Raw genomic sequence first — 13,761 nt, forward strand, 5'->3', positions numbered from 1 at the left:
TGTGTCGCACGAAAGAATCACGTCAATATCTCCAATGTCAAGGTTGCCACAACTAAAAATAGATTTATTTTAAAACAAACTTACAAAGGGGGTTAATTTTGTTTGTTCATTTCAAAAGTTCAGTTTGAGTTGTCTCCCTTTATCAGATTTTTTTTCACAATGAAAACCTGGTTTTGTGACAATTTTGTCCCTTGTTATTTAATAAATTAAAACGTGTCTATATTTCCCCAGAATGCACATGCATATGTGAGTGTTGGTATACTGATGACATGTGATGCAAATCTTGTTGTCCAAGAGAAACCAGCCATTGTGTATGCAGGAATCTCCAAAACCTTTGTAAGCATTCGACACATTTTAGATATTTTTGCCAATAATGAGTTATAATAATTATTACCAAATTTAAATAAATATCTAAATAAACTGTAAGATCGTTGAATTGATTAAAATACTTGCAAAACATGTTGATATACAAAACCTAATTTTAGTTTAAATATATATGCCCATAATTAACATTTTTTTTAATTAATCAACAAAGGACCTTAAACATTTGACACCCCAGTGATTCAGTCGACATTACTGCCCATGTATTTCCAGACTCATGCCACTGACTTGGAGACTTTCCTACAAGAGAAGCAGCTGAGTGACCCAAGTGTGATAGCAAGTAGGTTACTTCATAATGTTTTTATGCTCCCCCAAAATTTATTTTGGCGGGAGCATATAGTTGCCGCTTCTTCTGTCCGTGTGTGTGTGTGTCTGTCCGTCCGTGCACAATCAATAAAACTTTATGGGAAGCTTCACTACCAAGAGGAGATGTGCATATTATCAGCGGGTTCTGGTCGGATGATTTTTCACAGAGTTATGGCCCTTTGAAATTTTCTATAAAAAAATTATTGTCCCCCCAACTACTGTGCCCTCTAGACGTTTCCTTTTATCTGAATATTTAGTGCAATATTGTGACAAAAGAAACCTTTGGGGAGCATCAAGTAAGTATTAAATTAATATATTTTAGAATACTTTTCAGTGCACAAGTAGTTCTCTACTACAAAACATTTGTGAAACATTTGAAATATCCAGGTATTTGTATGTTTTATGTTGAAATGACCAACTTGGCATATTAGTTCAGAAATGCATTCAATGCTTATTATTATAGTGCACTGCAGATTTAGAGTTGTTTAACTATTTTCAGCCTGTTAAACATATTTTACTTGAGAGATGAAGTACAGACAGTGACCATGTTTGTCATGTTTTACATGACAGAGTACATAAAGATATTGATCTTGTTTGTCATGTTTTACATGACAGAGGGGGCCTGGGCATAAAGACAATGACCATGTTTTTCATGTTTTACATGACATAGGACATAAAGACATTGACCATGTTTTACATGGCAGAGGACATAAAGACAATGACCTTGTTAGTCTTGTTTTACATCACAGATGCCATCTGGACAGTGACCATGTTTGCCACGTGTTACATGACAGAGGACAAAAATACATTGACCTTGTTTGTCATGTTTTACTTGACAGAGAACATAAAGACATTGATCAAGTTTGTCATGTTTTACTTGACAGAGGACATAAAGATATTGATCATGTTTGTCATGTTGTACATGACAGAGGACATAAAGATATTGATCATGTTTGTCATGTTGTACATGACAGAGGACATAAAGATATTGATCATGTTTGTCATGTTGTACATGACAGAGGACATAAAGACAATGACCATGTTTGTCATGTTTTACATGACAGAGGACATAAAGACAATGGCCATGTTTGTCATGGTTTACATGACAGAGGACATAAAGACATCGACCTTGTTTGTCTTGTTTTACTTCACAGATGCCACATGGACAGTGACAATGTTTGGCATTTTTTACATGACAGGGGACAAAAATACATTGTCCTTGTTTGTCATGTTTTCCTTGACCAAGAACATATAGACATTGATAAAGTTTTTCATGTTTTACTTGACAGAGGCCATACTGATATTGACGGTGTTTTTCATGTTTTAGAGGCCATACAGATATTGAGCAAGGAGATTGTTCCTGAGGCCGACCTGTTAGCAGGCAGCATCCAGTTTCGCAATAGTCTGGCTGTCAACCTTTTCTACAGAGTAATACACATACTGGCTCCTTGTTTAAGCTGTCTCACATTGACAAGCAGTCAATTTAAGTTTGATATCTTTTTGTAGTGTTGAGACCTTATGCCAAAATATGCACTTTTTTATAAACAAAGGCATAAGAGGCAAAATCGGTATGCTATCTGGTACTTAATTGTTTTACTAATGATTGATTAGATGTCTGCTAATGATATGACTGTATATATGTAAGTGCAAGTTTAAATCAGTCAATCAGAAACTGTCTGTGTATTACAATGATGGAGTATCTTGTTTTGAAAACTTTAGGAAGGCACATCTTAAAGGGGCCTTTTCACATTTGGTTAAATTGACAAAATTAAAAAAAGTTGTTTCAGATTAGCAAATTTTCGTTTTAGTTATGATATTTGTGAGGAAACAGTAATACTGAACATTTACCATGCTGTGAAATAGCCAGTATATGCATCTTTTGACGATTTAAAAACCCGAAAATTATAAAACTTTGCAACGCGAAACAAATAATAATTTGGAGAGTTCTGTTGTTGTCATTATATTTTGTGAAACTATGAGGATTGCTTATATATTATATAAATATAAAATACAATGGGAATTGTATTCTGAAGAATGGTTGAGTGGTCTAAGTGGTAGACTTTTCTCCAGGATTCCAGGGGTCAGTGGTTCGAGTCCTGCAGAGGGTTACATTTTATTTTATTTTTATACGCCCGTATAAAATACGGGACGTATTATGTGAAACCCCTTGGCGGGCGGGCGGGCGGCGGGCGGGCGGCGGGCGGAAGGCATCACTTTGTCCGGACTCTAATTCAAATTGTATTCATCCGATCTTCACCAAACTTGGTCAGCAGTTGCATCTAGTTGATCTAGGCCAAGTTCGAATATGGGTCATGCCGGGTCAAAAACTAGGTCAAAGGGTCAATAAGTGCATTTTCAAAGGGGCCACTTTGTCCGGACTCTATTTCAAATTGTATTCATCCGATCTTCACCAAACTTGGTCAGCAGTTGCATCTAGTTGATATATAGGCCAAGTTCGAATATGGGTCATGCCGGGTCAAAAACTAGGTCATAGGGTCAATTAGTGCATTTTCAACGGCGCCACTTTGTCCGGACTCTAATTCAAATTGTATTCATCCGATCTTCACCAAACTTGGTCAGTAGTTGCATCTAGTTGATATCTAGGTCAAGTCCGAATATGGGTCATGCTGGGTCAAAAACTAGGTCAAAGGGTCAATTAGTGCATTTTACTTTGTCCGGACTCTAATTCAAATTGTATAAATCTTATCTTCACCAAACTTGGTCAGTAGTTGCATCTAGTTGATATCTAGGCCAAGTTCGAATATGGGTCATGCCAGGTAAAAAACTAGGTCATAGGGTCAATTAGTCCATTTTCAACAGCGCCACTTTGTCCGGACTCTTATTCAAATTGTATTCATCCGATCTTTACCAAACTTGGTCAGTAGTTGCATCTAGTTGATATCTAGGTCAAGTTCGAATATGGGTCATGTCGGGTCAAGAACTAGGTCATAGGGTCAATTAGTGCATTTTCAACGGCGCCACTTTGTCCGGACTCTAATTCAAATTGTATTCATCCGAAACTTTTAAACAACTTTTTATCCTGCGTCAAAGTGGTATGGGGGTATAAGTCACATTCAGTGACAAAGCTCTAGTTCAAGTTGAATTCACCAAACTTGGTCAGAGGTAGTATATAGATTATATATCAGTCAGGTCTGATTGGAGACATGCAACCGATTAACACATGCAATATTTTTATGCAATATTTTTATCCAGTTTTATTTTGCGATATTTTCATCGGGTTTATTTTTTTCGCGATTTTTGAAATTTTTTTTTGCTTATTTCCAAAACAAATACATCAATCATCAGTGTATCATCTCCAATGGCACACGAATCGGGCGTATATTGCTCCGTCATGCGGCGCTCTTGTTCTAATTTAATTCTTAATTTTTTATTGGAGCCTTTTGTATCCAATGTTTTCATTTTTCAATAAAAGCATTTAATGACAAACTTCAAAACATGCCAAAATCTGTGAAAAGGCCCCTTTAATGAAATTTAAAATAAAATCTGTCTCATTCCATAAGTAACCATACAATTAATAAAAACCTGAATTTTAATTGTTTGAAATTAACATCAATATTTTATTGATTGATTTCAGTTTGCAATTTTCATGCTGGGTGACAAGCTGGACTTGCGCTGCCGCAGCGGTGGATTTCCCTTGGAGAGGCCTCTATCCTCTGGCACTCAGACTTACTCTACAAAGACAGAGGAGTGGCCCCTTACTGAGCCCCTCCTGAAAGTCGAGGGAAAATCACAGGTATGCAGACCAACAGGGTTCAGATTTGTATGCAATCTCTGTTGAAAGCTTCAGATATTCAGACCCTGTGTGTCTGTTCACCTTCGCTTAACATGAGCTCATGAGAACAACCTCTGCGATCAATTGGTACTTATAAATTGCAAATTACATATCTACATCACTATTGAAATTTTTATGCTAATGTTCTTTTTCATTTTTAGCTCGACTATTATGTATGAAATATATATAGTGGAGCTATCCTACTCACCCCGGCATTGGCGTGAGCGGGAGCATTGGAATGTTAAAGTTTGCGTACCACCTCAAATATTTTCTATGTCCCTTGACATATTGCTTTCACATTTTGCATACATCTTTACTTACATGACCTCAATATATAAACATGAGCAGACAACTGTATCAAGCATTTTGTAAGAATTATGTTCCTTTTTTATACTTTACTCCTTAAGTATCATAGGTATAGCTTTCAGTCTTGGAACACTCGCTAACTATCATAAGGGGACTGTACAGGGCAAGTTGCATAACTCTGGTTGGCATTTTGACAGAATTATGGCCCTGTTTTGACTAAGTAACTTTGAATATTTTGTTAAATTTTGTGTTTAGATCCTCTTTACTTCTAAAGTATCAAGGCTATTGCTATCAAACTTGAAATAAAATCTTATTAGTTTGTTTTATGTCTTTACAAATGTTCAATAGATTGTGGAAAATATACCTTAACTCAGAATCGTCTATAATTTACAACTTCTTTTAAATATAAGCGATCAATATGTTTCAATTATAATCCACTTCCAGTTAGAAAATGACTATATAACTTGACCTTATTGAATAATAACAATTTCCCCATGATGGCTTACATTATACTGTCAAGCACTCGAATAGTCCAGCGCCCTGTCTTCTGACAGCTCTTGTAATTGTTTGTTTTATGTTCATTGAATCTCTTAACAAGTAGGATATTAGCAGTTTTTCTCAAGTATATTCCACTGATGATTAAATTGTTGATATATTTTAATGTGCTTATATATTAACTATCTTGTTATCTTGTTTTAAAAATGTTATAAAAAATAGAACAGACTTTTAAATGCAACTTTAAGCAGAAGATTAAAATAGAACTGTTCAATCTTCCACTACTGAGCAAAAGGATGAAAATATATTTTAGCCGTGCTCTGTGAAAATGGGGTTAAATGGATGTGTGTAAAGTGTCGTCCCAGATTAGCTTGTGCAGTCTGCACAGGCTAATCAGGGACGACACTTTCCGCCTAACCTGATATTTTGCAGACAAGAGACTTTCTGTGAATGAAAAATGCAATAAAAGTGGAAGTGTCGTCCCTGATTATCATGGGCTAATCTTGGACGGCACTGTGCGCAAATGCATTAAACTCCCTTTTCACAGAGCATGGGTCATTTTTAGCTCGGCTGTTTTCGGAGAAAACCTGAGGTATTGTCTTAGCCAGCTCGTCAGCCGTCGTCGAGCTAAAACCTTAATATTGGCTCTAAAATCTAAGTGCTTCCACCTACAACTTTGAAACTTCATATGTAGATGCACTTTGATGAGTTCTTCACGCCACACCCATTTTTTGGTCAAGAAGTCAAAGGTCAAGGTTACTGTGACCTCTAAAAAAAAAAAAAATTCTGACAAGCTTTCATTTATTCAAAACTGCACCCGCAGCCGGGATTTGCACCAATAATGCTGTCCTCTTGTTATTTATTTATTGTAAATTGTACTATTTGATCCTATACTCCAAATGAAAAAAAGTTTCAGATTTGGCTCTTTATAGAATATCTGTATAATTGAAAAAGAACAACACTACAACAGACTGGAAATTAACAGGTGACAGGTGAAGCAGTCTACATCAATGATATTGCCCCAGCTCCTGGTGAGCTGTATGCAGCGTTTGCTCTCAGCCACATGGGAAGTGCTCAGCTAGACAGCATTGACTCATCAAAAGCCATGGTTTGTAGATACGTCTGTTTTGATGTAGGTTTTCTTTTTAATATCATAAATAATTACCTGTTATCTCTAGCTAATCCCTTTCCAGGGAGTTAATTATCCGGAAAACTTTAAGCGCTGGGAATCATCCACCTCGTATAAAGAAAACCAAGTCAGGTTAAACATAGTACAATGTAACCTAACCGGAAAACAAGAACAAGAACTCATCTTTCCTTTCCGGATAACCACGATTGCACGCCTATTTTGGCTCAGGACTTTTTCGTTCTTTTAATTGTGTTTATTGTCGGAGTTTGAGGGATAAATTTTATTAATCTTTTCTGTATATTATTCGGTTTACCTTTTTATACTTTTTATTGCAGTTTTTGTTATAATTCTGCTTTTGCTGGGTATCGTTGTTTATAGTGCTCATGTACATGAGCACGTGCACCACGAGGTTTTCGTTCCATTTCCTTCTATAGGTAATCCACGAGGACTTCGTGCCTTTTTCCTCAATAAATAATTGAGGGCATTTGTACAGCGTTTGTTTATTTACATTGTGCTTTAAATTTAACAATTGGTTTTTGTCTGTTGTAGGCTCTTTCTGTTTCTTTTGTTTTCAGAAATGAACTTACAAAAGAGAGGTTCGTGTGGTCACATCAAGGCAAGGTGGGATTCTCATGACACTTGCCTGGCATGTACCGCTTGTACTCTTCTTAAAAAGTGTGCGGTGTGCGAATTATGGTCTTGCAACATATGGACACAATCTGGTCCCCGTCGGACGTCGATCAGCCGCAAACGCCACAAACCTCTAACGGACGTTGATTATCCTGTGACTTCACTGGTCACGGATGACCAGCTGACATTTCAGTCACTGGATACCGGGCACGATGGTGGTGTTGTCTGTCGGTCATCATCTGACCGTATGACTCCCACCATACAAACCGGCGACATTGATCGTGGACCTACGGATCGATCAATGTCTGACCAAATGGCAGCCGCCATTCTACGGTCTTTGGACGGTGACGTAACCGATCATGATATGATCGGCTGGTCCGGTCCGGTCATGATATGACCGGTCGGTCACTGGTCCGGTCCAGTCTGGTCATGATATGACCTGCCGGTCACCGGTCCGGTCTGGTCATGATATGACCGGCCGGTCACCGGTCCGGTCTGGTCACCGGTCTGGTCCGGTCACCGGTCCTGTCACTGGTCCGGTCACCGGTCCGGTCATCGGTGACCGGTCCGGTCAACTTCACCGGTCCGGTCCGGTCACCGGTCAGCAGTCAGAAGAAGGCATCGATCTTCATCATCGGATTACTCTTCCTCCAACTCATCATCGACAAATGAATCTTTGTCATCAAGGAGTAGACATCAGACGCGCTCATCTTCGTCGAGTGATTCTCATCGCTGCTACGCGCGTAAGCGATCACGTCGTCGTTCACGGAGACGCTATTCCAGAAGATACCAGTCTCATCGCAGCCGATCTACATCTCGACATCGCAGCCGTTTCAGATCGCGACATAGCAGAAAACGAGCACGTCGACAAACTTCACGTAGACATCGTACCTACCATTCGGATAGTCGATCACCGTCTTATTCCTTTATGGAATCACATGTTTCCTCACCACATGTGTCAGCTCCCATGTTAACAGGTACACATGTTGGAACTTCAGGAGCGCAGCTAACAACTACTGCTTCATTATCAGCACCACGGGTGTCTTCGACCGTATCTAGTCGTATACCCCCTAATGCAACCCATTCGAATCCTGATGTTCTATGGGTACAGAATGCGTCTGGTCATTTTGTACCGCACAATGCTGATAAGCATTATCAAATTGCTGACGTCGTGGATGATCATTCATCTTTACCAGACAATCTGGCACAAGATAGTTTCATTCCTGTTCCTGCTGTTTCTCTACACACCTCTGTTCCTGTAGAGAGTGAAGCTGAATCGGATGCGGACATTGATACGGATAAATTTTTGGCTTGCAGTAATCAAATTTATGAGCTGATATTCAAGACTCTGGGTGAAGTGTTGTGTCCACGACCTGTGGAGACTTCTTCTAATTCGACGATCTCGATCACTGAACAACTCATTCGTACGTTTGATCCCACCATGGTTACTAAGGCGCGTTCCCGCTTGGATACACGCCTTCTGATTGGTACTACTGTCTTATTTGTTTTTCAATCGTTGGAATCAGTGAATAAAACGATTCCTAAACGAAGAGATATGTGGAAAGTACCGAAGGATTTTGCGGAGTCTAAACTTCAGGAACGTAACTACAAACCACCAGTACCCGATCTGTCTTCCGGTTTAGATTGTTCTTAATTACCATTGCAGGATCCAGACATCAATAAGCTGTTGCTTACGATGCGTAGTTCATCTACTTCAGTGTCTGTCCCTTTTTCCATGATAGAACATTGGGAAAGTAGAGAGCGAAGATCGTTAGGTCTATCCAACCAGTTAGACTTAATGCTAGCAACCTTGTTACACTTGGTTTGTGATTGGTCTGATTCTGTTCCGGAAGAACTTCTGGATTTATTGATCCACCTATCACGAACAGCATTATCCCTTTCACATAATGCTGCTGCTTCAATGTCTGAGATGTTAAGGATTCGTAGAGATCTTATCCTTTCATCTTTACCTAAAGATTTTCTCTTAAAACCAGGTATGAACTCGCTCAGAATGGCTCCTCTCACATCAGGTTTCCTTTTTGGTGGAAGGATACAAGAAGCAATCACAGCTGACAAGGATGACCAACTTCATGCTTCTTTAGCTAGAAACAATTCTGGACAACGCCAAGGAGCCTTTAAGCAGCCTTCTTTTAGGCCACCAGCAGTTCCAGCACCCAAGAAGGCTAAGAGAAACAATCTTTTCTCTAAAAGACCTGCTGTTAATCCACGGTCGGGTCCTAACAGGCCTTCTTCCTATAACAGACCTTCTTTTTCTAAGAAGTTTTCTGGTAGAGATTCTGGGAAAAAGAACAAACCCAAGCCGGATCAGAGGAATTTCAAACCTTCTGCTGGCAAGGGCGTACCGCCTCCTTATCAGCCCTAGGCCCCTACCCTTTCTACCTCCACAACCTCCGATGCCGGAAATACCAGTCAGGGCCAGACTTTTCCATTTTTCAAATCGATGGCTTCAAATTACTTCGGACGCATGGGTTCATTCTCTGGTGACAAAAGGCCTGACTTTTCAATTTGAAAAAAGGCCTTCACTTTCTCGCGTTCCGATAGAACTGGTATCTCAGCATCCACATATTCCACAGTCCATTCTTGGGCTCTTGGAAAAAAAGACGGTAGAAAGGGTTCAAGATCCTTATTCTCCAGGATTCTACAGTCGTCTTTTTCTTGTTCAAAAGAAAAATGGTTCCTGGAGACCAGTAATTGATTTAAAAGTGTTAAATATGTACCTTCTCAAACCAACTTTCAAAATGGAGACTCCTTCCTTCATACGGAACTCCATCAAACCCCTGCACTGGGGGGTGTCTTTGGATCTGGAAGATGTGTTCTTCCATGTTCCTATACATCCCAACTTCCGGAAGTACCTCCGATTCGCCTTTCATGGCCAAGTCTACCAGTTCCGGGCCATGCCATTTGGGTTGGCGACCTCCCACGAGTTTTTACCAAACTAATGGCTGCAGTCAGAGCTCACCTCCGAGTTCAAGGGATTGTTTTTCTTCAGTATTTTGACGACTGGCTCTTACACCAGCTCGATCGTCATTTACTTCTGACCAACCTAGAATTCTCTTGGAAGGAACTCCTCTCTTTAGGACTCCTCAATGCAGACTAATCAGACCTCATTCCTTCTCAAGACTTCAGTTTCGTGGGAATGAATTTCTTGACACACATCAATCGGGTCAGAGTGTCATGTCAACGTATATCAGACCTTCTGGTAAAGGTCAACTGGGTTTTGTCCCAATCTTATAACAGCTCAAGAATTCCTCTCTCTCAACGGTATCCTGAGCTCAGTAGCAGACTTTGTGCAGTTGGGACGTCTATCCCTACGTCCTCTTCAGCATTATCTCTCAGCTTGTTGGAAATGGTCTCCGGGCAATCTGTTACAACAGATTCCAATCCATCCTTCTCTAGTGTCTCATCTTCAGTGGTGGCTAGACGAGGAGACTCACTTAGCAGGAGTACCACTTCTTCCTCAGCAACCGTCATTACATCTAATCATGATGCGAGCAAGGAAGGATGGGGTGCTCACCTGGAACCTCTCAGTCTAATAGTTTCAGTGTTGTGGTCTCATCAGGAATCTCACCTTCATATCAACAATCTAGAAATGCGAGCAGTATTTCTAGCTGTATCTCATTTCCAGTCACATCTTCGAGACTCTTGTGTGATGGTGTCAACAGACAACACATCGGTGGTGGCTTACATCCAGGCACAGGGGGGAACACATTCTCAATCCCTGTATCTGGAAACCAAGAAATTACTTGTTTTTTGCAAAACACTCAACATTTTTATTCTGGCCAAATACATACCAGGTCGCCTCAACGCCCTGGCGGATGGGTTGTCTCGCAAACACCAGATACTTCCATCGGAATGGACACTTCATCAACCAGATCTTTTTCAAGTTTGGTTATCCCCTGGTCGATCTATTTGCGACCAGACACAACTACAGACTACCTCTGTATGTGAGTCCAGTTTACGATCCAGCAGCGTTGGCAATAGACACGCTTTCGTTCGCTTGGGACCAACTGGAAGCTTATGCCTATCCCCCACCCATTGTAATTCCCCAAATATTGGCGAAAATCAGGGTGAGCTCATGCCGGATACTCCTGATTGTCCCTTGGTGGCCCAGGAGATCTTGGTTCAACGATCTTCTCAGTCTCCTTAACGATTATCCCAGGAAACTTCCTCACAGATCAGATCTTCTATCTCAAAGCGGCAGACTACATGCGGATCCAGTAATGTTCCACTTACACGTCTGGCCGTTATCAGGCAATCTCTGCAGAAGAAACGTTTTTCTGTCAGGGCTTCAACCCTCGTTGCTTCTGCAAGGAGAAAATCCACCAGAGCAGTCAATGATGCTCGCTGGAAACTCTTCTCTAATTGGTGTATTAGAGGGAAAATTGATCCCCTCAATCCCTCTGCTAGACGCATAGCGGATTTTTTCATCTATCTTTTTGATGATAAGAAACTTTCTCTTAGCTCTATCAAAGGATACAGATCTTTGATTTCGCATACATTGGCTTTTACTAAGTCATCACAAATCTGTGCTGATCCAGCGATTTCGGAACTGATTAGAGCTATGGAACTTAAACGTCCTGTATCTCGAACACTGGCTCCTAAATGGGATTTAGCTTGTGTACTTAGTTCGCTTACTAAGGCTCCCTATGAACCTCTTGATCAGGCTTCTTTACAGTTCCTAACCTGGAAGACCGTTTTTCTTCTTACTATGGCTTCATCCAAACGGAGAAGTGAAATTCATGCTCTTTCTATAGAAGATAACCATCTTCGTTTTGATGCTGTCGATGGATCTGTTACATTTATATTATGTCAGCCAGGATTTCTTGCTAAAAATCAACTTCCCTCTATGGCTTCCAAACCCTTCAAAGTTCCAAGTCTTTCTAGAACTTGTGGACATGAAGATGATGATAGACTCCTTTGCCCGGTAAGGGCTTTGAAGTTCTACCTTAAGAGAGTAAAGTTTATTCGAGGTTCTCGTAAAAGACTTTTCATTCCATTAAAAGGGGGGGGGGGCGATGTGTCTGCGGCTTCTATTTCCCGTTGGATAGCCTCGACAATTAAGAAAGCTTATTCTTCTCTTTCATCCAGGGATTTATCCCTGTTTAAGATAAGACCGCATGAATTAAGAGCTCTTTCGGCTTCGTGGGCTTTTATTAATTATACCCCACTGTCTGAAGTGCTTCAAGCTGCTTTCTGGAGGAATTCTTCCACCTTCTCTTTTTATCTTCGTTCTCTTGAGTGCCAACAAGACAATTTGTATATGTTGGGTCCTCTTGTTGTGGCTCAAACTGTAATTTCTTCTATGGTGTAAGTACTCTATATATAGGCCATCCGAGAATTAAGTACGTACAATATGGTACTAACGAAGATAATCTGAGGACATGATCTACGATCTCTTGCTGAAAACCCTAAATATGGGTTCTGCTGTGATGGGAAAAAATATGCAAACCTTCCCGCCGCAGCTGCAAAATCAGCTAGAGATAAAAGGTAATTATTTATGATATTAAAACAAATTTTTAAAGTAAAATTCATTTTAATTATAAAATACTTACCTGTTGTCGGTAAGTCCCACCTCCCACCCCGCTCATCGACATTTTATGTTTTTGTAAAGGAAAGATGAGTTGTTGTTCTTGTTTTCCGGTTAGGTTACGTTGTACTATGTTTAACCTGACTTGGTTTTCTTTATTAGAGGTGGATGATTCCCAGCGCTTGAAGTTTTCCGGATAATTAACTCCCTGGAAAGGGATTAGCTAGAGATAACAGGTAAGTATTTAATAATTAAAATGAATTGTACTTTAAAAATTTGTTTTAATAACTGCCTCTTATAATATTATAAAAAATAGTGTTGTAAAAGGGAACATTATGAAAAGAACTTATAAACTAATATACTAGAATGATAATAGTTTGAATATAATGAATCTTGAAGAAAATGGAGTCATGGATGTTATTATCAGTTTTGATTATTCAATAGTTTCAGCTAATAAATGGATGGTAAACAAAACAGTCCAAATCATGCACAGAAACAATGCATATTTTTAGGAAATGCAAGGCGTGGTGAAGGTGTTGCTAGCACAGGACATACCAGGGGTCAACAATGCCATGCCATCACCGTACCTCCCAGAAGAGGTCCTCTGCAGCAGACGTGTCATGTATGCGGGACAGGCTATAGCGCTGGTGATTGCAGGTGTGTCATGTATGCAGGACAGGCTATAGCACTGGTGATTGCAGGTGTGTCATGTATGCGAGACAGGCTATAAAGGCTGGTGATTGTAGGTGTGTCATGTATGCAGGACAGGCTATAGCACTGGTGATTGCAGGTGCATCATGTATACGGGACAGGCTATAGCGCTGGTGATTGCAGGTGTGTCATGTATGCGGGACACATTAAAGTTCTGGTGATTGCAGGTGTGTCTTGTATGCGGGACAGGCTATAGCACTGGTGATTGCAGGTGTGTCATGTATGCGGGACAGGTAAAAGTTCTGATGATTGCAGGTGTGTCATGTATGCTGGACAGGCTATAGCACTGGTGATTGCAGGTGTGTCATGTATGCAGGACAGGCTATAACACTGGTGATTGCAGGTTTATCATGTATGCCAGACAGGCTATAGCACTGGTGATCGCAGGTGTGTCATGTATGCTGGACAGGCTATAGCACTGGTGATTGCAGGTGTGTCATGTATGCTGGACAGGCTATAGCA

The 13,761-nt window shown here is 40.2% G+C and overlaps 1 protein-coding gene across 4 annotated transcripts in view; it reads left to right on the plus strand.

Annotated features, from left to right (window-relative positions):
- Positions 1-13,349, plus strand: part of LOC127853640 (xanthine dehydrogenase-like) — a 52,890-nt gene extending 39,541 nt beyond the window's left edge. Inside the window, exons 11-16 of one of the 4 annotated variants that reach the window (XM_052388334.1) lie at positions 232-336; positions 595-661; positions 2,015-2,115; positions 4,283-4,441; positions 6,267-6,389; positions 13,101-13,347. In XM_052388334.1, the coding sequence (XP_052244294.1) occupies positions 232-336; positions 595-661; positions 2,015-2,115; positions 4,283-4,441; positions 6,267-6,389; positions 13,101-13,274 (729 nt within the window). In that variant the 3' untranslated portion in view covers positions 13,275-13,347. Of the gene's footprint in view, positions 1-231; positions 337-594; positions 662-2,014; positions 2,116-4,282; positions 4,442-6,266; positions 6,390-13,100 lie in introns of all 4 variants that reach the window. The other 3 variants (XM_052388325.1, XM_052388340.1, XM_052388346.1) reach the window with 3 other exon arrangements.
- The last annotated feature ends 412 nt before the right edge of the window (positions 13,350-13,761 follow it).

The sequence above is a fragment of the Dreissena polymorpha genome, chromosome 1 (genome assembly GCF_020536995.1).
Source record: "Dreissena polymorpha isolate Duluth1 chromosome 1, UMN_Dpol_1.0, whole genome shotgun sequence".
Lineage (NCBI taxonomy): Eukaryota > Metazoa > Mollusca > Bivalvia > Myida > Dreissenidae > Dreissena > Dreissena polymorpha.